At 32.3% G+C, this 26,261-nt stretch overlaps 1 protein-coding gene across 1 annotated transcript in view; it reads right to left on the reverse strand.

Annotated features, from left to right (window-relative positions):
* mGluR (metabotropic Glutamate Receptor) overlaps positions 1-26,261 on the reverse strand; it is a 720,415-nt gene that overhangs the window by 285,051 nt on the left and 409,103 nt on the right. Inside the window, exon 7 of the mRNA XM_072546856.1 lies at positions 6,679-6,860. Within this exon, the coding sequence (XP_072402957.1) occupies positions 6,679-6,860 (182 nt within the window). The remainder of the gene's footprint in view (positions 1-6,678; positions 6,861-26,261) is intronic.

Consider the following 26,261-nt stretch of genomic DNA (forward strand, 5'->3'; position numbering starts at 1 on the left):
GGTGATAGCCAACTCTGTAATTCGACCACCCAGAAGTGTTTTTCTAAATAACTTAAGTTCAAGCTCCTATATTACAAAGTTTCTTTCTTGCTTATAAGAGAGGTGCTAACACACGAAAGAAATTTAAAAGTAAAACTTCAAGTATTTCAAGTCGCGTAGTGTAAAAAGCATCTGTAAACTTTTCTGAAATGTTTACGAACTTTTTTAATACATTGTTTATTGTTTGAAAAATCCGGTATGCTTTGACCCAAGAAAACGTTTTAAAATTAAGCTGTAGGCAGAATATCAGATATTAAATATTTCATAAATATGTCATTAACAAAATTGTATAAATTATATAAACTAAACAAAAAAAATAAAATATAAGTGTACTATATAAAATGTAAATTAAATGATTAGAAATAATATGCGACCAAATACATGAAATATTAATTTTTTTTTATTTATAATTAAGGCGCATCAACCTATGTGGTTATGAGCGCCGCTCGGTATTACAATCTTTTTTTACATTTATGGATACTTAATATATACTGATTTTGACATACTTACAGACCATCTAATTTACTTACCGTTGCACGTCATTATCATTGACAGAGATCGAAGTTGACATAGTTGCCAAAGTATAAAAAAATCCTGAATCCATTTTAAATCAAATAGGTCACATACATAATTATTGTAAAAGTGGATTATACAACAAAACAAATTAATATTTATTGTAAATAAATAGAAACAAAACAAGAGTTAAAAAATATTCTTGTTAAAAACAATTTGAGCCGCTTGTGTGCGTCGTACAAAGATGTTAAATGGAATACATAGATATTTATTTTATTTTATGTAAAATGTAAAATAAAAAGTGTCAACACCGCAACTGTCAAATAACTGTTACCAATTTATGCCAAAATATCACCTTCATTCGATTACAGTTACAGTGTGTTCCGAACAAATTTTCTTCATAAAAACGCTTTATAATTGCTTCATTAAAACTAAGTTATAAGCAGATGAGCTCATAATTTATTGTAAAGGAAGAAACATAGAACTAATTAAACAAACCTTACAAGATACTCTTTCTGCATTAGAAAAATGGTAAATGAAATCGGGAATGAAATTTTGCTCCAACAAAAGTAAATGTATCCATTTCACCAGAAAACGTAATGTTAGTAGTCCAGAACTCACAATCTTTAATACAGAAATAGAATATGTTGATCAAATTTCTTGGAATTAATTTTGACAAACATTTTAAATTTTAAGCAATATATTTATTATCCTAAAGCATTTTGTCAACAATATTTGAACATAATGAAAGTCCTGAACAAACAATTGTAAAACCAAAATCTTCATGCGGACTGATTCCCCGCAATAAATGAATCGGAAGAGTCCAAAGAGGGCAGAAATTACTCCACTAGGAGTAATGCCATGGATCCCATGACGATGATATAAAAATAAATAAACGAATTAGAAAAGAGTCACGGTCTTCTCAAAAAGTTACTTAAAAATAATATAACTTTCATCGTCATATTTTTTAATGTACTAATGTTAACAAAATATAAATATATTTATTTTTTTTTCTTCTTATTATTGACGTTATCGTTATTAGAGCCAGTGTCGAAGCCTTTAAAAAAGGTAAAAAGTCAAAAAAAATTATAGTAGAATGAAACCTATTGGAAAAGGAAGAGAATATGCTAAAAAGGGAAATAAAAAATAAATTCCACTCCATCCGAGGTCGGGAGGTAGGAGGTGGTGAGTTTTTAAGGGTAAAAATCGGTTTATCGCGATTTTCGGCGAAACTACAAGTGCTATGGAAAAAAGTTAAATAGTAAAGTTGTAGGTAATAAAAAGATCTACAACTTTTATATTTACACTTTTTTCACAACCTCAAAATTTTTATGAAAAATTCAAAAAACTAAGTTTTTGATTTTTTATTTTTATGTTTCACAAAAAAAAATTTTACGAAATTTGGTGAAAACTTGCCTTAGTATGTACCAAAAACACTGTAATTTTTTGGAATTAAAAAATTGATTTTTTTACCTGATATTGATTTAATATCAAAGAAGCACCCTAATTTTCAATCAAAAATTCACCCGTCAAAATATCAGCTTTTTTAAAAAAGTCGGTGGGCTTTTTGTTAGTTGAAATTTCTTCTTTCCGATAGTGGAAAAAAATATACATTACTATGGGAAATGTTTTCAAAAAACGCAAAAAACCAAGAAAACTCGAATCGAAATTTTTTTTATCATTATGTACAAATTTGAGATATTAATTAAAATTAACACTGTAATTTAATAAAATTTATTTCAATTTATTCAATTTATAAAAAAATTATAAATTGAAATATTCTACTATAATTATTAAACAATAAAGTTAATAATGTTTATATTTGATAAGACATCTACAATATTATAAGAAAGTTGTAGAATTTTCTTTTAATTAAATGCGTAAATACTTTTCTATGGCTATTTGAAGATAATTTATATACCTGAGTGACCTGAAAATTTTAGTCCATCAAAAGGTAGGACTTACTTTTGCTATTTCGTAGCAGCTGTAAGAACCGTTAGTATAGCTAGTATAGCTAGCATACGAGATAAAGAGCAGTAAACAACATCGTTATAAAAATACACGTGCAGGCTGTTAGTTTCAGAAAATTGTGACTAATTTACTCTAAATGAAATAATTGGAATCTACATAGGAAGGTAAATATTAGTTGTATTTTAATCTGTATCAATCAGTTCTAAGATAAAAATAGTGATATTTTAGTATATTTACCGTAACAAAGACAAAGTAATCAAAACGATAATGGAAATATTATAGCCACAAAGATTTTTCTGTAAACAAGCAGAAGAAGATGCTGATGCTGATATAATTAAGACTTCGATAGAAATTGCCAGAGATACAAATAAAACTGTCATTGTTGTGGGTCAAGATATTGATCTTTTGGTTCTTTTGATTCAATTAAATGAAAATAATAATGACATTTATTTTTTTAAACCAGGTTCTGGAACTGTAAAAGATAAATTTTTCACGTCGAATAGTTTCAAATATGAATCTTGCAAAAATATTATTGCATTTCTGCATTGTTTTTCAGGTTACGATACAACATCTGGATTTGCCGGGAAAGGAAAGAAAACTATTGTAAATTCATTATTAGACGCTAAAAATTTGTCAAGTTTGGCTAACATTTTTTATGAAAAAGATGCAAATAAACAAGATATCGCAAAAAATGGATTACAATTAATCAAATCTATTTATAAGTGCAAAAATGATAAGCTAACGCTGAATCAATTACGATTTCAATAATATCAATTGGCAAAAATCAAATCATCATTCGTATTGGCAAATCTCCCACCCACAGAAGGTGTAGCAGAGCAACATTGTTACAGGGCATATTATCAACTTCAAACATGGCTGGGCAACGAACTGACAGCAACAGATTGGGGCTGGACAACGACATTATGCCCAAATTTACAGAAAAGGAATTGATCCTGGAAATACTGTTTAAAACTATTTGCTGCAGCTGTAAAACTGGATGAAACAATTTAAAATGTGGTTGCCGAAAACATGGTTTGAAATGCACAAATTTATGTTCAAGTTGTCACGGTTCAGAAAAATGCTCTAATGTGGAGGAAAAAGCCTACCAAGAAATTAATGATAATGATTCTGATGAAATTGTGGATGTGGAAGTAACGCATACAGAAAACAATATTGAAGATGAAGACGGTGATTTCTTGAAGATCTCGAACACCTTCTAGAATCAGAAGGCGACGAAGGAATGCCATCAAAGAGACAAAAATTAATACCCTAAAAAATTATAATGATAAATATTTATAAATATATATATATAAATAATTATAAATATATATATATATATATATATATATATATATATATATATAGGTATAAATAATTATAAATATATATATATATATATATATATATATTGTAAGATTGCCCATGACAAAAATGTAATTAAACATTAATAAACCAGCTTTTTAATTTAAAAAAAAAATCGTATAGCAGTCACATTTTTTTGATGAAAATCCATTTAAATCCTATCTTGAATATTTTTAACAGCTATTTTCACATGTCTTTTTGCAATCTTAATGTTTTGTGGATTTATAATTTTTTTGTTCATTAATGTATCATGAAATCTTAAGCTGCATGACTAATTACAGTATCAATTATAAGAAAAATCTCAAAATTGTACATAATGATGAAAAAAAAAATTTTTCGATTTGAGTTTTTTTTGTTTTTTGCGTTTTTTGAAAACATTTGCCATAGTAATGTATATTTTTTTACACTATCGGAAAGTAGAAATTTCAACAAATAAAAAGCCCACCGACTCTTTTAAAAAAGCTGATATTTTGACGCGTGAATTTTCGATTGAAAATTAAGGTGCTTTTTGGATATTAAATCAATATCGGGTAAAAAAATAAATTTTTCAGTTCCAAAAAATTACAGTGTGGTAATATTTGGTACATACTAAGGAAAGTTAGTAAATTTCGTAAAAAAAAAATTTTTGTAAAAGATAAAAATAAAAAACCAAAAACTTTTTTGAATTTTCCACAAAAATTTGGAGGTTATGTGAAAAAAGTGTAAATACAAAAGTTGTAGACCTTTTTGTGACCTACAACTATTTAACTTTTTTCCATACCACTTGTAGTTTCGCCGAAAATCGCGATAAACTGATTTTTACCCTTAAAAACTCACCCCGCATACTTCCCGACCTCGGATGGAGTGGGATTTATTTTTAGCATATTCTCTTCCTTTTCCAATAGGTCTCATTCTACTATAATTTTTTTTGGTTTCAAAAATTGTCGACCCTGGTCCATTATTATAAAGACTAAAGTAGAATTATGAATAATTGTATGCAAATTATATAAAATTATAATTTTCCTGAAAATTTACCAAGATATCATTTTGATTGTGATAATAATTGATTACTTAAACATTGACTTTTTAATTAAAGTGGTTTATAAGGGATTAAAATTGTTACTACTTTACTATGAAAAGGCTTTTAAAATTCTAGAAATACTGAACAACTCGTTTATTTTTCAGAAAAGCAATTCTTGAAAACTCTTCTGCTGGGCTATTTGGATTTCAGTAATTAGGATTGAAAATACGATTAAGCTCACGGACAATGACTTGATCTTATATTTTTCCTCAATTGCCTTCTCACTTATCTATCCCTTAGCAATCATGGTCTGTAAAGACCACGTGCCATCCAGTGGCGTGCTAACTATAAAGTCTCAAGAGAACGACTAAAAATATCTCTCTGAAATCAAATCCGCATAAGTGCAAAAATCCATTTTTGTCATATTAACATCTTGTTCTGGCCATAACTCGCTTAATTTTTCACCAAAATAGTTTTCGCCTTTTTCTAAGTTTAAGGTTTAAGGTTTTATTTGTGCTTTACAAAAATATTTAAACAAAAATGAGAGTTGGAGGATAATTAAAGATGATTCAAGTGTTTCAAAATTTTAAACGCCTATATAAAAATAACAAAAATATGAATAGCTGCAAAAAATATATATAATGTATGATCATCAAAACATGTTTCACAATTTTTAAAGTACTATTTTTTTAAAAGTTATTTGAAAAAATAGCTGACATAAATACTTTTAATTTTGACCCCGAATGAACCTTTTTGGACTCAGAACATGAGTTATGATGATTAAAAAAAAAACAAGTTAGAACCTTCGCTTTTTCAAATATTTTGCCATTTTTTTCGCCGGTTTGTGTTATATTTTCTAGTTAAAATATTATTAAACTAACTTTTTTCAAAAATTGATAATTTAATAAATAAAAAGGTTTTGCTATTTTTTTTTTGCTTTATTAATGGCATTTAAAGTATGAAATATATTTTATTGTATGGAGATTATCGTTTCCACACATGGTAAATTACAGAAATTAATTTGAGAAAAAAAGCACAATATTTTTGATTTTTCGCCAAAGTTTTCAAGTTCCGAGGCAGCAGTATTAGGTACTCATTATGTCATTCTAAAATAACTTTTAGAATAGTAGCGGATCTCTCATGTATGCAGATATAACTCAATAAAAAGCAAAAAAACAGTTCTTTCACTTACTAAAAACAATTTTTAACTGCCTTTTACCACTTTAAAAATTCTGAAAAAATTCTAAAACATAGTTTTGGTGATCGTACATCAATCATATTAATTTTTTTCGAGCGATCCATATTTTTGTGATTTTTTTTATAGTCATTTAAAATTTTTAAACGCTCAAATCCATTTAAATTTCACGCTAACAAGAAAAACTTTAATTTAAAAAAAAAGCAAAATCTCTTTTAGTAAAAATTTAAGTGAGTTATAGCCAAAAACCGATTTTTGATATTTAATGGAACTTTGAGGTTATGTGTCAATATTGTTTGCTAAAATTTGGTAAATCTTTATGTTTTTGATACGAAACATTACCCCAAAATTTGAGGTCAAGTTTCCGCTGGGGCAATTTTGACACTCTTATCCAACTATGCCCTTTGGTTTTTAGTTACGATTTCTTATAAAATAGATTGTAAATAAATATAAATAATAAACTTTATAAAAGCATATGAAAGTTTATATATATATATATATATATATATATATATATATATATATATATATATATATATATATATATATATATATATATATATATATATATATATAGAGCACTAAGTTAATCACTTACCAGTAAATGACATATTCAGTAGATATTTTTTATAAAATTCTCCTCCATCGTACTGAACCATAGCAGGGCATATCCCAGATTGATTATAATCTTTGCAGATGTCCTCGTGGAGATTATGAAGAGCCAGTGCGAAAGCATACACTGCGTCCACGACAAACTGAACTTTACTCTCTTGTTCATACCTGTAACAATGTAATGAAAATATAGCAAGGAAATAAAGAAGGAAAAATTAAGAGACAATTAGCCTAGTAAAGAGAAACAATTATTTAAGAAATTATTACATATTCCAAATCGATTAAAAGAACAAATAAATTCATAGCTAGTAGGTAACATATTTACGTAAACATTTTATTAAACAAGGATTGAAAATCGACCCAGTTAAATGCAGTACACGAGTCTCAAATATCAGGCCACCAAGGTTGTTTAAATCACGTTTCAAAACATAGACCTCCGCCGATATACAACACGAGGATCAGTCAGCAAAAAAAACAATAACGCGACCTTGGTACTACGACTGAAAATTGAGGACAGGGACTAATAAAAAAGGCGAACAAGGGGGCCTTGTACTATACAAAACGACCTTCATACTGTCTTCAGATTTCAAACTAGAACCAATCGACTATAAATTAAATAAGAATAATAAAAGTCAGAATAAAAAAGAATACTTAAAGTCAAAATCGCAACGAGGGCATCTAGGAGTATGACTTATGTACTCAAAAAAATCTTGCTATGATTTTGAGAACGCGCAGACATACATGTATCTTAAATAAATCACACACGTACAGTGAGTGAACTCTTAACTAGACAAATCATCGTATAAGTTTTGCACTCAACATACAGGGTAACCAATTAGAGGGAAAGAACCTTCCGACCCTCTGGTCATTGACCATAGCTTCTGGTACTTCTTCAGCTACCCTGTGGTTATTTTTCATCACTTCTTCAGGACAAGTGACACAGCTGAAACAGTTAAGGTGATAAAGAGACAGATGAGGCAGGTAAGGTGACAATTCTTTAGAAGAAGAAGAAGAGATCTAGATCTTCTGATCATTGTTAATTACTTATTTGGGAAAGAAGAAGATATATAGAGATAAGTGACCTCTTCTAACAACCCTTTTGTCATTATCAATTCCTTCTTGTACTCCTTGTACACCCTCAAGGTCAAACTAGGCTGTAGTACCCCCCCATTGACCAATAACATCATAGACCCTGATGGACAGGTTACCAAAGAGGTCCAGTACCCCGCTTATTCAACTACTGCTAGTACTGATCCTTAAAGGGTTAAGTATTATTTTAGAGCATCACAAACTACATCCAAGGCCTCTCCTATAAATTTACTTATACTAATAAATATTCTTAATTTTTAAAAGAGTAGACACTAGCTAAATATCGAAGTGTTATTTGCAATTTCAGTTTGCTTGATAGAGCCTCTCTCATATTAGTAGTTTTTTTTTTTAATTTTGGGGCTAGCAAGTTCCAGTAAATATTGAAAATTTTTAAAATCTTTAGGGTACTTGGAGATGTCTTTAAATAAATTAGTACGACTTCTTTATTAAATTCACTCCCTTGCAAACCATCGTTTTTTCTTCTTTTTTCTGTATATTTCTGCCACCAAGGTCTGTATATTCGCCACTGAAGCAGAGAGAATATTTGCCAGAGAGTGTCAACTCTCTTCGCCAACAAGGTAGTACGATAGTCCTGAAGTTATTGAAATTCTTGTCATCACGATTGTGGCTCTTGCTCGTGATTCACTATCTATGCCAACACGGCAGAGGCGAAAAAAAAATTATACGAAAAAAATAAAATATGTTAGATGAATTTCAACGGAGGTACTGACTGGAGGTGAGTTTACAAATACTGTATCTGTACGAAATTATGGTACGGTATGTAAAAATACATACAGAAATGTTTAAATTATGTTTGGACAGAGATATTATATCTTGTTATACAAGAATTTTTCATTGCATTATACTGTAGCCATGTTGCCCTATGCTCGTGGGCTGATATGGTGTTTTAAACATTTCCACCTTCAAATTAACAAAAAAAAACAAGGTCTGCCAATACAAGTTTTCACTTCTGTCGGTACTCACATTAAAACGAGTTCGCGAGCATTTCTGGGTATATGATCGACACAAAAATACCGTATTTTAAATGTCAACATTATGTTTTTTACTACGGTTATCCTTTAACCTAAATCGTTAAATCGTTGTTTAATTGAATGTATGTTTTCCAGGTCAAATCAATCCCGATTCAAAATTACCGATAAAACTCCTGAAGCCCATCAAGAGAAAAATTTCAATGGAAGTGAAATTGTAAAACAACAAAATCATCAGTATCGGAAAATGGCAAACAAGCTTCATCCGCTCTCAAATTTTTGTCGTTAAGTAAAACAATAGGTTCTGAAATGATAAATGATCCTCACATTCAAGATACATTATTCTATATGGAACAGGCAAGGATTGGGTGTTTTTGTTTTGGTATTTTTGATATGTGACAACGTCGGGTTGTAGTAAATATATATATATATATATATATATATATATATATATATATATATATATATATATATATATATATATATATATATAAATTTAAGTTTGAAACAAAATGTGGTAAATTGTCTATTGATAAGAAGTTCTGAAATTAGTTAAAATAAATAAGATAGGCATCTTAAAAAATAAACTTTACATACTGGCTCATTGTTTTATAAAAAAAAGTGTTTTTAATTGTCTAATAGCTTGTTTAACCTTAGTGTAAGTAACAAGTCTTCTAAAGCTCTGAATATATTAAGAATTTCTGAAAGTTTCTAATCTCGATGAAATAAAAATTCAAATAAGCACCTCCACGTGGTAGGGCAACATCCAATTGGATGGTTAATGCAGATAGAGACCGAGTAATTGCCAGTATACATAATGCCCTACTTACTGACCAACTGCTTTAGTCGATACTAGACCGTAGACAATATACCGATAAGATACAAAACCGTAACAAATCGAGAGGTTTTCTGAGGGAGGCCAGTGCTCGAATTAGGCTGTAGATGATATGGATGAAGCATTAATAATAAATGAAAGCACTTAAATAGATTATAATTTTCCTAACTAGGTAGAACAGGAAGTGAGATTTGTCTAGTCCAAAATAACCTACAGCATAAAATTATTCATCGCAAATCAATAAGTTTATGGACCTACCGGCCCAGAACCTTGGCGGGACAGGGGCAAAGTTATTCAATTTTTTTTTAAATAATAATATTAACTACAATATTAATATTGTTTAATTTTATTTAGTTTTGTTGCATGAGTATTACTTTATTAAACTGAGACTGCATACCAAGTTATTATGGGTCTGGAGTGAGTATTATCCTGTTATGCCAACTACTAATACAAATTTACGAATTAGTAGCCTGACTGTTTGGCAGCGGGGTCGTGGCCTCAAAAACAGTGTGCAATACGCAAGCTTTTCATCTATTTCACTCCCTTTTAAGCCTCTGCTTATGATAAACAGTAAACTAAACTAATAAACACCTGCAATCATCGTTATTGTCATCGACGGCTAAACATGTAATATGCGTACATTCTTGTCTGCGTGTTTTGATACGAACGAGAGTAGTTTTACTTTATTTGCGTCTTCAAAGTTAGTTATCTATTTTGGTACTGGCAGCCGTAGCTCGGTGACTATGTTACTGGCTTAACAAGCTGGAGGGCCCGGGTTCGTATCCCGGCACCGACAAAATTTTCAATTTCTAATTTAAGTGAGCTGACACCGTGCTTCGGAGCACCTAGACCTTAGCCAGAAGGTTACACGAATTTTACTCTCTTTATTTATTTTGGTTTGTGTTACTGTTTATCAGCGTTTGGAAAAGGGAATTGTTTAGTACATTTTGAACTGCGTTTTTTTCAGTTACCAAATTATGGATGACAGGAAACAACTTAGTGAAACCGAGTATAGAAAACTTGGCAAAAAAAAGGAAGAAAGAAAGCGATGTGCTGTTACCAACACGAAAATAAGGAGCATTTTTATAAAAACTTAATGTTAATGAAGATGAAGGCTCAAAAGAACAATCAGGTAGGTAAATATTTATTTGTATTTATTTGGATTTTCGTGGAATGCAAGGTCATCTTCTGTTGGCGCTGGGCCGGCAGGGCAGCTGATTTGTTTAGACTTGTTACTTGCTATCATTATTGCGTGGCGTGCGTTTTCATGCGGTGTAATTGTTCGTGTAAAATCCGAAACCGAGTTAGATCCGTTTAGCCCTAGTGCGTCAGACTATGAATCTACAAGCTCTGATGAAAGTTGTTTTAATAGTGATGTCGCAGGACCTTCAGCTAGGAGGAAGCATCCAAAGAAGAAACGTACCTCTGTAAAAAAACAACACATTGAACCTGTTGTCAACATGGAGCCCACGGAAGAGTCCCAAGTTGTTCCTGTAACCAAAATGGAAAAAGTGTCAACCCCACTGTCTGAAAAAAAAAGCTATTGCAGAAGGGAAAATGTATACGAACTGGAAAGGAATACAGAAGGGACCGAGATTAACTGGATAAAACTGAAACTGCAGGTACAAGCGTTTTCAGAATGTGAACGAAGAAACAAGAAAAATTGTCTTACAGAAGTTTAACAAAATAGGCGATAAAGATTTGAAAAATACCTATTTGGGAGGGTTGATTTAAACTACTACTATTCAAAGAACTCGAAAAAAAGACTAATAAAAGGCAAGACCGCACTTGTTTCCACAAATACTTTATAAGGCTGGGTAAGCTATTCAAACGAGTTTGTAGACATGCTTTTGGTTCAATCCACGGCATATCAAGGAAACGTGTAGATCTCATTTCTCAAACTTTTAGTGACAGAGATATTGCAGCGCCTCCTAGTAACAAAGGAAAGCATATAAATTGACCCAACCGAAAATCTAATAAAATACTCAAAAATGTGAACATGCACATCCAGAGATTTCCAAGGCGTGAATCGCATTACAGTAGAAACAAATCCCGTCGATTCTATTTATTTCCAGATCTAAATGTAAAGAAGATGAATTAACTCTGTTCGAAACTTTACGAATCAAAAACTGTTAGCAATCCTAAATATAAACCCAAAATTCCCTATGACTTCTACTATCGATACCTTAAAGAAAACTTCAACTACAGGTTTGGCTGACGTCGATCAGATACGTGGAAAATATGTGATGACTCAGATAATAAACTCAAAGATATGATATTGACGAAAATGATTGAAAAGTTTTAGCAGCGGAAAAGGAGTTGCATGAAATTAAGGCCGATTTGTTTTTTAAGGAGCTGAAGGAGAAAACCACAATGTGCAAGCATAGCGACGAAGTGGAGATTCTAACCTTTAACTTCCAACAAAACCTTCCACTTCCAAAAATTCCTTCTGCGTCCATTCTGGTAAGACAAATCAAGCACACTTTTATATGTATGATGAAACTATGGCTGAAAAGTCACCAAACGAGGTAGTGTCATTTTTGTACCCCTATATAAAAAATATACTTCCTAAAAATTTTAAAGTTTAATACCTTTTCAACGATAACGCTGCTGAGCAAAACAAAAACTCAGTAATAATTCAATTTCTGTATTTGCTGGTGAGAACTAGGTCTATTGACAAGATAGAGCACCGCTTTCCTGAGCCAGGACATAGCTTTCTTCTCTGTGATTGCTGCTTTGGAGTTATTTAAAGTTTTTAAGGAAGAAGGACTACGTTCTTAGCTCCCAACAATATGCTGATTTTGTTAAACAATCATCCAAACAGTTTATTTCCATTCTGGTAAAACAAAATATGATCCTGCACTTTAGTGGTCACTATGAAGGACATTTTAAAAAAGTTATCTCAGATGCAGAAAAGCAAAGATTCCAGATTTCTAAATACCGAATTTTTCAGTACAGCAATGAACATTTTGCGTGGCGTGCGTAGATGGTATTAAAGTCAGTATATCTACTGGCCTTCCGAGTTTTCACTTATTCCAAATCTTGAGAAACCTTAACAGCGACCTCTCAGTTTCTTCTGATATTCCTGTCTATTGCAATCCTATACCTGTTAAAAAAGCCAAATATGCAACACGATTCGTTCCTATGGACCAAATGGCTTTTTACACCCGTCTCACAAGTGATGCAGCCATGGCAGAGAACCAGAAAACCGAATCATCTGAAACGGATGATGACGACCAGGTAGATGAATGAATGATTTGTTTGCCCCTGTGTTTAATGTTTTATTTTTTTTCTGAATGCTATTATTTTGACACCAACCTGTTTCTTTTTACAGATTTTTTCGTATTTGTGTAGTAGGCAAACCATAGTCGTTTGATTGTTGTAACCGAATAAAGGAGTTTTTGTTGGGAATTTGTTTTTTTTCTCAAAAATGATGGTAAACAAGCATTATATTATGTGTTTGGTGCAAGAAACATACAGGTCCAACTTTTTTTCAATTTTTTTTTATTTTTTCAAAAATTATTTTGAAAATAGTCTTAATTATTGACTTAATCTGTTTGTTATCGATTGATATTATGTCTTTTGGGTTAAAATAAATACTTTTATTTATAAACAGTTTTTTTCAATTTCCCAACAATTACCAAATATGGAGCTGCATCCTTCTTACAGCAAACTCCTCAATTTTAAAAAATTTATCATCGAAATTTGGAGGTATTTTAAATATACCCAATAAGAAGAGGATAATACAATGAAGATAACAGACCACCTACATAATAACTACGACCAACCGCTTATTCGTACAACTAGTTCTAATTGTATTAATACCAGTTTACGTTGAAAATACCGATCCTTTAGAATAAAAAGAATTTGGCCTCCCTTGCGTCCGGCCGTCGATGATCTGGGAAGCCATTAGATATATGATAGCTTTCATACATGGTTGACCATGTTAGGGAGTGATATGCTGAAAATTATCTCAGTTTCGCCGTTATCACCGGAAAGATCCGCAATAGTTGATGACATAATGGAAATAAATCAAAAATTGATCTAAAGGTGTCATAATTTTGACGTAATTGGATAGATAACACCCCTTTTAGTCCATGTTGTGAGGCTACTCCCGTAAGAAAAATGTTTGATTCGGTTTCTTTGCGGATTTATGTTCAAAAATTTCGCCTTTAAATAAAGCTAAAGGGTTCCGGGCGAAATTTTTAAGCAGAAATTATTGTCATTGAAAGTGTCATAATTTTGACGTAATTGAATAGATAACACCGATGAGGCCGATCCCATAAGAAAAATGTTTAATTCGGTTCCTTTGCGGATTTATGTTAAAAAATATCGCCTTTAAATAAATCTGAATGGTTCCGGGCCAAATTTTTAAGCAGAAATTGTTTAATCATTTTTTTTTAACAAATTCCAAAAATCAACATTTTTTGCTTCGAAAAACATTTTTTTAGATTTTTTGCATCAAAATACACTTTTTCAAGGCTTGAAAACTCATATGTAAACTATTATTTTCAAAGATTTCCAAGTGCCTAAATTAAAGATTTAACGTTCAGTTTCAAGGTTCTGAAGAATAATCCATATTTGTTTTAATTTGAAAAGTTGTTTTATAATTGTTAATTATGCTCGTTCTATCGATTTTTAAGTCGCCGAGTCGCATGGCAGTCAAGTCCGCACTATATAGTACGTCTCTGTTGCAAATGTTAATAATAAAGGCTATAGCGGGATAAGATGGTACAATCTGCATTCAGTGGATTTTTATTTGGAAGTGGGCACAAGTTGGATAATTTCGAACGTAATTATAATTTCGAATTATTTCTAATTCACTGTGTCCGATTCTTCTCGATCGACGATGTTAAAATAAAATATTGATGTCGCGGAGTAAAATATAGTTTTATTGACAGCTACTGAATTATTACACTATAGCTAATGTTGAGTTAAAATTTATGATAGACTGCGTCCCAAATTAGTCCCGAAGCTATATTTATAATCTCACTAAAATGCTACGATTCATCAAATAAGTGTATTGATAATGTCATACAAACAAACAAAAACGTTCTGAAATTACAACTGCTCCACTAAATGATACCCCAGTAAATGACCCATTTTCAGACCCAAAATTGAGGCGCTCAGAAGCAGAGTGGCCCAACTAATGTTTTTGTATAATTCACATAGGTAGTACAATAGGTGGCATTTCATCATATCTTTTATTTGCAAGTGGCTCAACTAAAATTTCACTGTAAACGTAAACATTTCATGTGATTTAGTTATGGAAATGTGGCCCAAGTGACAGTTGAGCCAGTGTGCAGTATGATATTTTAGACATTCTCACTCTTGTCTTATGTGTTTGTATCACTCTTGTCTAGCGTTCATTAGTTTTTTACAGTACTATCAGCCTTTTATACGGTTTATGTTTAAGCAATATTATGTAACGATTAAGTCAAGTATTGTATTTTATATTAATAGGATAATAGGATAAATCAGGATACTAAATTTTTTAAGATTATAACCTTAAAATGAAGAAAGGAATCTCGTTTTCGAAGCGATGTTGCAAAAGCTACAATTGATTACTTGAATTAATTAATTGAGAATATTTTTGTTATAGTTTGGAAATGCCGTTGTTTAATACATCCCGTATTCGTGATCCCAGCGAATTTGAAACAGATTCTTGCTCTGACTTCCATCCATCATCTGATGATGAGTCTTCCACAACTAGGGAAAGCTTCAAAGAAGATATTCTTGTGGAAACTGGATCAAATAGGGGTAAAAAATGTAAGAAAAACAAGTCAGTTTGGAAAAGATCCAAGTCTAAGTTGGAAAGAAATTCAGGAAAATCATATTTCAATTTTCGTGGTAGAATTGTGTCTGAGAAACAATTTTTCTATGGAGTTTGTAGCTGTCCACAAAAGTGTCATTTGTTGTTATCTCTTGAAGAAAGAAAAAATATTTTCCAAAGTTTCTACAACTTATCTGATTTTAATTTACAGACTAGTTACATTAATATACTACTGTCAACGCCACTTAAGTTGGCGAGGCGCACAAACCCGAAATTGAAGTCCGCTTAGGGTGGATTAGGTGGTTGTCATCAGTCTCCTCCCAGTAGTCACGTGCGTAACACAAAAGTGAAGTGCGGCTGTTATTTTTCAGACTTCTTATTATTTTGGATAGTTAAGTGTGTTTGTGGCAGTAAATATAGACTTTTTTATACTTACATACTAGATAAAATGAATCACTACAGTTACTTTTACAGGAATTTCCATCAAAACAATCGAAAGGATAACAAAATGTTCTTTGAAAAATATAGACAGTGAGCCCAGTTTGCCAGTCCAGGCAAAAAACGAGTAAGGAGATCAATCATAGATTTGCCGGAATACCAAACAAGAGACATAGAATAATCTACGATTTTTATAAAACAGACAAATGTCGGGTTACGGTAAAAAAAATCATAACGATTTGGATATCACAATTTCACAGACATCTCTGAGGCGACTTCTACGCAAAATGCAATTTCGTTGAAGGAGAACCGAAAACAACCGAAAATTGCCTATAGAAAAAAGTAAAATACGAGCTTTAAGAATAAAATTATCTTAGGCAAATCAAACATTTTCGTATTCAAAATAGGCCAATTGTGTATGTTGACGAGACTTACTTACACAGCGGTCATACTTCTTCGAAGAACTGGACTGACGAATCAACAAAGGGATTTTTTTCTAATATTTCCAAAGGTCAACGACTAATAATAGTGCATGCCGCTGGAGACATGGGCTTGATTAAGAATTGATTATTAATCTTCAAGTCAGGTACAAAATCGGGGGATTTCCACTTTGAAATGAATGCACATAATTATGGAAAGTGGTTACAAGAACGTTTAATACCTAATTTACCTGCTAACTCGGTACTAGTTTTTGATAACGCATCTTATCATAGTATTCAGTTAGAGCGGGCGCCTACATCAAACTCAAAAATAAATGAAATGATAGAATGGTTAATACAGAAAAATATTCCATTTATACCTACCGCTTTAAAACCGAAATTATATGAAACCATTAAATATCATAAACCCCGTCATGTAAAATACAAGTTAGATGAAATTTTACGCGAGCATGGCCATATTCCTTTGTGTTTTCCTCCTTACCATCCTGACCTAAATCCGATTGATCTTATATGGGCCGCAGTCAAAAATAATGTAAGACAGAAAAGCGTTACATTCAAATTAGCTGACGTACAAAAACTGGCTGAGGAAGAGTTCAATAAAATTGATGCAAATAAGTGGAAAAAACGATGTGATCATTTCATTAAGAAGGAAGATGAATACATGGACAGTGAGATAGTGGTTGATAACGCCATGAAAATAACTCCTATTATTATAAATATTAACAGTGAATCTTCCAGTACAGAGTTTTCTTATCAGTATTTCTTATCTTCAGTTACTATTTTTCTACACTTGATACTCTTTTAGTGTAAAATAATAATAAAATCAAAATATGAAAATTACATAATTAATGTGTTACATTTATTTATACAATACCCTCCATTTAATATGGAAGACAATATCAAAGTAGTTTTATTTGTTAATTAAATTCAGTCATAATTATTTTTGTGTTTGTATGTTAAATTAAAGAGATAGTATAAACCAGTGGCTTTCACAGTGGCAACTAATTTCATCTTTCTAATGATAGATTAAAACTTGCGAAAAGATATTACTATTTTTTTAATTGTGTAATAATTATTTGAACTATACCGTTACGCCACTGAAACTACTTCAGAAATAGTAAACCAATAGAAGAATCATGGGGCGTAAACATAATATATTTCTCAGTGACGTTGTGCGTATTCCGTCGCCAAGTTTACTGGCGTTTGCTGTAGTAAATGTTGTTAATAAAGGGCGACATACATTAGCTCAAAATCATATTAAACGTTCTAAGATACGAATTTATACATTACCGAAAGAATCAGGTGATATGGTAACTGTTTGCAAATCATTTTCCAAAAAAGCTCTACAAGTTTCAGATGGAAGGTTCACCAGAGCTTTAATAAACAAATCAACAGGTGGCGAAATCATCACTCCGCCACTGGAAAAAAGAGGCAAGCACCCCCCTAAGAATAAGACAAGTAAAACAGATATTCAAAATATAAAAGATTTCATTAACAAATTTGCTAAATACACATCCCACTATTGCCGCAACAAAAATCCTAATCAAGAGTATCTGTCACCTGATTTAAATATCTTTAAACTTTTTGAATTATATGTGCAAAGTGAAGAACCAGAAGTAAATATATTCAAATTTGTCTTTTCAAACATATTTAATGAAAATTTAAATCTTTATTTTCGTTATCCTCTTACTGTCACTTGCAAACGATGTGACGCTCATAACATGAAAATAAAAAGCTGTGTAGGCATAGACAAAAGCAAAATAGAAACAGAAAAAGAGTTACACCTACGGAAGGCAGAAGCTGCTCGAAGTGGAATAAAGAAAAATGCAGCCAATGATAGAGATACCACAACAGTAATTACATTTGATTTTATGAAAACTTTAGCTACTCCTAGTATTTCTACTGGAGTGGCTTATTACAAGAGACAGCTGTGGACGTATTGCCTTGGCTCCACAATCAAACTATAGGTCAGATACACGTGTATGTACGACATGAAGGCATAGCCTCACGTGGCCCACAAGAAATTGGTTCTTGCATTTTACACTACGTAAAAACATATGTTAACACACCAGTTTTGATCTTGTACAGCGATTAATGCGAAGGCCAGAATCTAAATAATAAACTGGCATCTATTTGTACATACATGACTGTCTCAAATACTTTTAGTACCACAGTCATACATCACAAGTTTCTAGTTTCCGGTCACTCCTATTTGCCATGTGACAGAGACTTTGGAGTGATCAAAAAACAAAAACGATATTTTAAAGACATTTGTTTACCAGACGATTGGGTGAAAGTTATTTCCAGTTCCAAACAAAAACAATAATAAATTTCAGGTTATTAAAATGACATCTGAAAATTTTAAGTGTACTGAAAAACTAGAGAAGTTACTTCTTCTTATTCTTATAGTGCCGTGCACCTATAGTGCGTTGGAGAATTATCTTAAGGCCAGACGTCTGTCTTTTGCGTTGCAAAAGATCGCCAGTGTTACTTATGCCTGTCCAGTTCTTTATGTTCCGTAGCTACGACATTTGTTTGCGACCTACTCCTTTCTTGCCTTCAATCTTTACCTGGATGATTAGTTGAGGGATTGCGTATTTTTTTCCTCTCAGAGTAGTTACTTACAAACCGGAAAAAAGAGAGCAAGATATAAAAGTAGAATGGCTTAAAATACAGGGGCTAATTTTCAAAGAAGAAGAGCCTTTCAAAATGTATTTTAAATATTCTAATCACAAGGGTGTATTATTTAATTTTGTTGACGTCTAAAAAAAAGAACAGGCGTCTTTCAGATAAACAGAGAAGACTTCTACTTGGACGTCCTCTATCCTGCTGGAAGACCTATAGAGCAACTAAAATATAAAGACCTTCAGAGCCTTTTTCTTTACATTCCGTCGGTCTATCACAAATTCTACACAAACCTGAAGACAAACGTGGAGGCAATAGATAATGATATTGGCTCTAAAACAGATGAATAGGTGACCCGAGTGAAAGTTTTATGTTTTTTCGTACAAGCTTATCTGACAAAGTGGCCCAACTGACTTTTTTGTATAAGAAAAAATTTTTTGTGAATCTTTTACTCATTCAACTCATATAATGTATAAGGTTCCAGGAATATTTGTGTAAGTGACTAGAATATTACTGGTTAATAAAAAAAACTAGCTTCATTTTTACATCAATTCTTTAGTTGCCGATATCTTAAAACATCAATTTTACACTTAGGACATTGTGCTTCTGAGCGACTCCATTATTAGTTAAACTACTGTAATATTGATAGAAAAACAGATACCACATTATGTTTTTCGTAATGTAATATAATGTATCCCGTTACATTTATTTCTAATAGCCACGAACGATGGGTTATTAGAATATCCTGCTTATAGGAACATTTTTGGTTGGTGCGAAGGCTATTCCAATAAGCGGGTTCGACTGTAGTAGTTTTTACTTTGCGAAAAAACATTCTAGAAACTCGGAATTCTTTTCAGGATGTCGGTGCATTTTATCTCGGTGATCAAACACGTAACGCTCTTTTATAGTGTTCTTCTTACATTTACGCCGTTTGTACCGTAATGGAGCAATAAATATGTTTTAATGTTATTTGCTTCGCATATTTTTAGGAAACAATTGCAAGGGTAATAATCAGATGGTATATATGTCCCGCGAGAAATACACTCACATATTTTTACTCGCAAAATAGACCGTTGCTTATACTACACAGTTAAAAGTTATTTGCAATATGTAAAGATTGTTATTTTCAGCAGACAAATAATTTTATTCGTTTATTTATTTTCTTATACAAACCGTAATACAAACCGTTATACAAACCGTATACAGATAGATTAATGAAGAAAAAGTCATGGATGACAGATGAGATCTTAAAACTAATGTACAAGAGAAGAGAAGCCAAAAATAACCCAGACAAATATAAAACCATAAATATATTAATAAGAACGAAAATCAGAGAAGCGAAAGAAAAAGAAGCAAGGGAAAGATACGAAGAAATTGAGACTCTGCAGTCAAAGTACGATAGTCACAATGTACATAGGAAAGTTAAAGAACTCACAGGGGGAATAAGACGAAGGCAGAAAGAAAATATGATTGATTCTGACGGAAATATCATCTTACACAAACAGAGTAAAATAAGAACGTGGAAAGAATATTTAGAAAAACTATTTGAAGACCAAAGAGATAACACCTTTGAGCTAGAAGAAGAGGTAAATGATGGACCAAGAATATTACAGCAGGAAGTTTACTCCGCAATAACACAGTTAATGGATGGCAAAGAGGCAGGCCCTGATAATATACAAGCAGAACTACTCAAACTATAGAACAACGAATCAATAGCAATAATCGCAAAGATATTCAACAACATATATAACTCTGGAGAAATACCAACAAGAATGGCTAAAATCTCAGTTTATCGCACTTTCAAAAAAAACCAGGAGCCCAAAATGCGAAGATTACCGTACTATAAGCCTCATGAGCCATCTCCTAAAATTGTTCCTAAAGATAATTCATAAGAGAATCTACAAGCTGTGTGAAAGTCAAATTTCCCCCAACCAGTTCGGGTTCACAAATGCTGTTGGTACTAGAGAGGCTTTGTTCTCAGTACAGGTCTTATTCCAGAGATGCAGAGACGTCAACTGCGACGTATACGCATGTCTGGTTGATTACGAGAAAGCGTTTGATCGAGTACAGCACGCCAAGATGATGCAAATACTAAAAGAAACAGGAATTAACAACCACGATTTAAAAATAATTAGGAGTCTCTACTGGAATCAGACAGTAAATCTCAGAGTTGAAGGTAAACACACTGACTATGTGAAAATCATGCGTGGAGTGAGGCAAGGCTGTATTTTGTCTCCTCTAATCTTCAATCTGTACTCTGAAATAATATTTATAGAAGCTTTGCACGAAACTAAAGAAGGTATTCTACTAAATGGTTACCGGCTATACAATATCAGATATGCAGATGCCACCATAGTATTTGCGGACAACTTAGAAGACCTACAAGTTTTTATGAACAAAATCACGTATTACAGTCAACAATATGGACTCAATATAAACGTTAAGCAGACAGAGCTTATGATAATTATCAAGAAATGAATAACAGAACTTCAACTCTACGTCAACCAATCCCCTGTAGAAAGAATAACGCACTACAACTACCTCGGCACCATAATAAATGAAGAATGGACCAACAACCAGGAGATTAGAGCACGCATCGGAAAAGCTAGATCCACCTTCAATCGGATGGGGGCCTTCTTTAAGAGTCACAACCTCTCTCTTGATACAAAAGTAAGAATGCTGCAATGCTACGTTTTCTCTGTCCTTTTTTATGGTGTTGAATCGTGGACTTTGAACGAAGATATGTGCAGAAAACTGGAAGCATTTGAGATGTGGCTATATCGGAGAATGCTTAAGATCCCGTAGACTGACCGAGTCACAAATGAGGAGGTCCTCAGAAGAATGAATAAGAACCGAGAGGTACTGATCATCATCAAATCCCGAAAGTTACAGTTCTTTGGACATATTATGCAAAATGAATCCAGATATGCTCTTCTTCAAGCCATCCTGCAAGGAAAAATATTTGGAAAACGGGGTCCAGGAAGAAGAAGAACATCTTGGATAAAGAACCTCAGAATCTGGTTCAATCTCGCTTTTCCACGGTTCTGCAGATAAGATAGAGATTGCCATGACGATCGCCAACATTCGTAATGGATAGGCACATCAGGAAGAAGAATTAGAATTTATTAAAAGAAGATATTAATAATAACTTAAACATAAACTTATGTCTAAATACAGAGAGTGATCTAGACACTCCCGTGCTACATCTCACTACATGCATATTATAGAAAGCGTGCTAGGAATCTACCCCATCACCCAATAAACCTATCAAGGATTTCTATCCTGAGGCAATTACACAGAAAATTGGAGAAAAGAAAAAACTTAGCAAGACATGGCAAAACAATCGAACACCGACCAATAGCTTCATTAACCAAATCAGTAAAAGACCTGAAAAAAATGTTAAGTTATCTAAAAAATACATCAACCGCAAAATATCTGAGAGAGTTATCATTATCACCATTAGAAGTCACAGATTACACCCTTTGGAAGGCTACCAAAAAATTATTACGACCACAACAACATATACCATTGGTCATCCACTGATGAACGAAAGGGCAAATATATTTCTCCAACACATGGAAACTACGTTTACTCCATTTCCCTGTGAGTTACAATCAGAAAAAGATGTAAATATTTATAGATATTTAGACTGCTCATGTGTATGCATGAGATGTATATTTATAGATGTCTTTGCGTATTAAATCCTTTAGAAAAACCGAAATTATTGACGCAATACTCAATACTAATAAAAACTCCTAGATATGATTGCCTCCTCCTCCGCATAAAACTCCTGATTACTGGATTTGTCTTGTGTCCATTACGACAAAATGTGACTTATCTTCTTAACACAAATCGACAAAGCAGTGTTAAAATTATTACATTTTCTTTTACAATGGAAAGTGGCTTAAGTTATTTTAATTCATAAAATAGGCAAACCTTTAGAATCTGTAACTTTCCTACCCATTTAGTTTTCGACAAAAAACGCTTTCTGTGCAGCTGATCAAGTGCACAGAATTAATAATATCATAAACCAAGATATACAGGAAAAGCGCTATTGTTCTGCAGTGTCCTTCATGACACAAGCTTCTGATAAAGTGTTGCATACAGGTTAGCTGTATAAACGTAAACAACAACTACCATCTGAATACTATTGAATATTCAAATCCTACATAACAGACAGATATTTTCAGATAAAATACAGTACAGTAGTAACATCATTTAAACCTATAAACTCCGGCGTACCTTAAGGTAGTATTCTTGGTCCACTCTTATATCTATTGTACACGGCAGACCTGCCCCCTTCTAATCAGTATTACTTGGCAACATTTGTTACTGACACCGTCATCCTCTTGTGCCACGCAAACTCCATCGAAGCATCTAGAAGTTCACAAACCCACTTAAACACCATTCAGATGTGGTTGAGAAAATGGTGAATGGTAATATTGATAGGAAATGGCGAATAAGCGTTAATGAAAGTAAATTAAACCAAGTAACTTTTAAAAATAAATGTCTGACATGCCCACCTGTACAACTAAACAATCAAGATATACCGCAATCCAGATCTTAAATAAACGAAAACAACCGAATAAAATTAAGACAACTTTACTGGCTACATGGAAAAAGATCTGAACCATCACTAGAAAATAAAATAATGGTGAACAAAGTAATTTTAAAACCCATCTAGACCTACGGTATTCAACTGTGGGGATATGCATGCGAATCCCATAAAACTCCTCTCATGCAAAGGTTCCAATCAAAGGACCTTAGGCAGATAGTTAATGCACCATCTTCTTCTTTACGTGCCATCTCCGCAACTAAGGTTGGCAATCATTACTGCTATTCTAACTTTTGACACTACAGCCGGAAGAGTTTAGTTGAGCTGTATCCATATGCACCATACTACGTTCCTACTAAAGTAATACATCGTGAGCTTTCAGTGAGTGTTGTGCGCGAAGAAATAAAAAAAGTGTTGTGATAGGCATTTAAAGCGGTTAAAAGTTCACCCAAATTCTAATGGAGTAAGCCTACTGGACAACAGCACGGAAGTAAGAAGACTTAAAAGACACAAACCCTTGGACTAAACAAATATATTTAAGAAGTAAATTGTTAAGAATACCTATAAGAAAATTTTTTAAATATTAATTTTAATTAAATTTTATTAGGAAGGTACCAGCACTGGCAGGTTTCCTTCGCTCATGTTAATTTCTCTGTTTGAATTATCAAATTTGATTATTGTCCAAAAAGAAAAAGTAGCTACGTATCACATTATCTAGCTACGGAAAGCTCGAAACTGAAGTGGAAGATCAAGTAAATAGAGCAAACAGAGCCGCAGGCTGCCTAAATGAAACAATATGGGGAAATAAAAATATCGGGAAAGAAACGAAAGGCAGAATTTACAAAACAGTCATCAGACCAATAATAACATACGCGGCAGAAACACGACCTGACAAAGAGAGGACAAAAAGGATGTTAGAAGCAGCAGAGATGAATCTGACACTATCGGACAGAGTTAGAAGAACAGATATACGACGTAGATGCAAGGTGGAGAACAGCAAGAACTGGGTAAGAAATAGAAGAGTAGAATGGAACGATCATATAAGCCGAATGACAACAAATAGAGTAGTAAAGACGGCAAGAGACGGTTCCCCAATAGGAAAACGATCAGTAAGAAGACCACGAAAACGATGGAAGGACAATTTACTGGAGAAACATTAAAAAACAGACAGAGTCATGTCTATATAAAAAGAAGAAGAAGAAGATTATTGTCCAAACAGGACAGATCGTAAATCTTTACATAGAAAATAAAAAAATATATTCTTAATCTACGTGCAATAATTATCAGTCGAAGTAAGTTTTTAAAATACAGTAACTTATATAATTTAGTTTTATAAAATTATTTTATAGAAATATATTAACTACTACAAACTTGGCCAAAGTTTAACAAACAATGTAGGTAAACACTGTTTTTAGTTTCCATGACATTGATCATTAGACAGATGTCAAGACACGTAAATTTAAATAAAAAATAGTAGTACTAAATTACATCAATATAAACAATAAATATCACAATTGCCACTTATTATTTGTACCATTTACCATTATCTATACTTTATCGATTTGTCTTAGTGACCCTATTCTCTGGTCAGGTCTGTCAAGTCCTAAATGGTTCCGTTTTGTATTTTTAGAGTGTCTAGTAAAATTCTCCAGGTGCAGTCTATTGCTTTAATAACCTCCGTTTCTGGGCCACCACATATTTCATTTTTATCTGCCGATAACGCTATATAAAAATCTTTTGGCGAAAATGGCGAACTTCCAGTGAAGGCGCCAGATCGCATTTTGATGGTGATCGATTACTATAAAAGTGTGTGGCAAGTATCTTGGCGCGATTTTTATTGATAAATGTATTACGAGGTTATTGTTATATCTGATGTGAGATAGATTTATTTTTTTGTCAATCTCGTAGAAAAGTAATATACTATATGGATAATATATAATCATTACAATGAAAATATAATAAAAAAGTACGCGATAACTATCAAGTAATTTCAGTGACTCGCATCGTTAGTGAACTTTCTGAAACAGAATTCGTAATAAAATAAAGAAGGAATATACACATTTAAAGGCCAAGAAACGAGAAACATTTCGATTGGACATAATTGGACATAAAAGTCAATGATTGTTTAAATTTTTTTAGATCACTAAAAAAAACGTTTGCCACTTATGTTTGAGTAAATATAAAATAAACGAAATATTAACTAACATTGTTAATCTAAAATTTTAATGCCATTTTATTACCCTTTTAGTCATGTTGAATATAATTTTATCCGTTAATTTAAATGTCTATATTATTCTACAGGAATATGTAACTTAAGTCAGTTTAAAGAAATTTACATCCTATAAGTAATTTATACTTCTAAGTTTTGTACTCAGATGACGCGTGGATGGTTTTCTTAGACAAGAAAAGACGCTCCTCATTTAATAAACATAGTATAAGATAAGTGTACTTATTTCTTTAAATATCAGTTTGAATTAAAGTCAATCGCGGGTTATATTTCAGTGCAATATTTAAAGTAGTGTTACTTCTTACTAATTGTGAATATATTTTTTTGACATTTGACTTTTTTCAAATATAGAAGTGTACGTAAAATTCTTCTTTTTCTTCTTCTTCTTCTTCTTCTTCTTCTTCTTTTTATATAGACATGACTCTGTTTTTCAATGTGCTTCCAGTAAGTTGTCGTTCCATCGTTTTCGTGGTCTTCCTACTAATCGTCTTTCTATTGGGAAACTGTCTCTTGCCGCCTGTACTACTCTATTTGTTGTCATTCAGCTTATATGATCGTTTCATTCTACTCTTCTATTCCTTACCCAGTTCTTGATGTT

This window comes from Diabrotica undecimpunctata, chromosome 10 (assembly GCF_040954645.1).
Source record: "Diabrotica undecimpunctata isolate CICGRU chromosome 10, icDiaUnde3, whole genome shotgun sequence".
Taxonomy (NCBI): domain Eukaryota; kingdom Metazoa; phylum Arthropoda; class Insecta; order Coleoptera; family Chrysomelidae; genus Diabrotica; species Diabrotica undecimpunctata.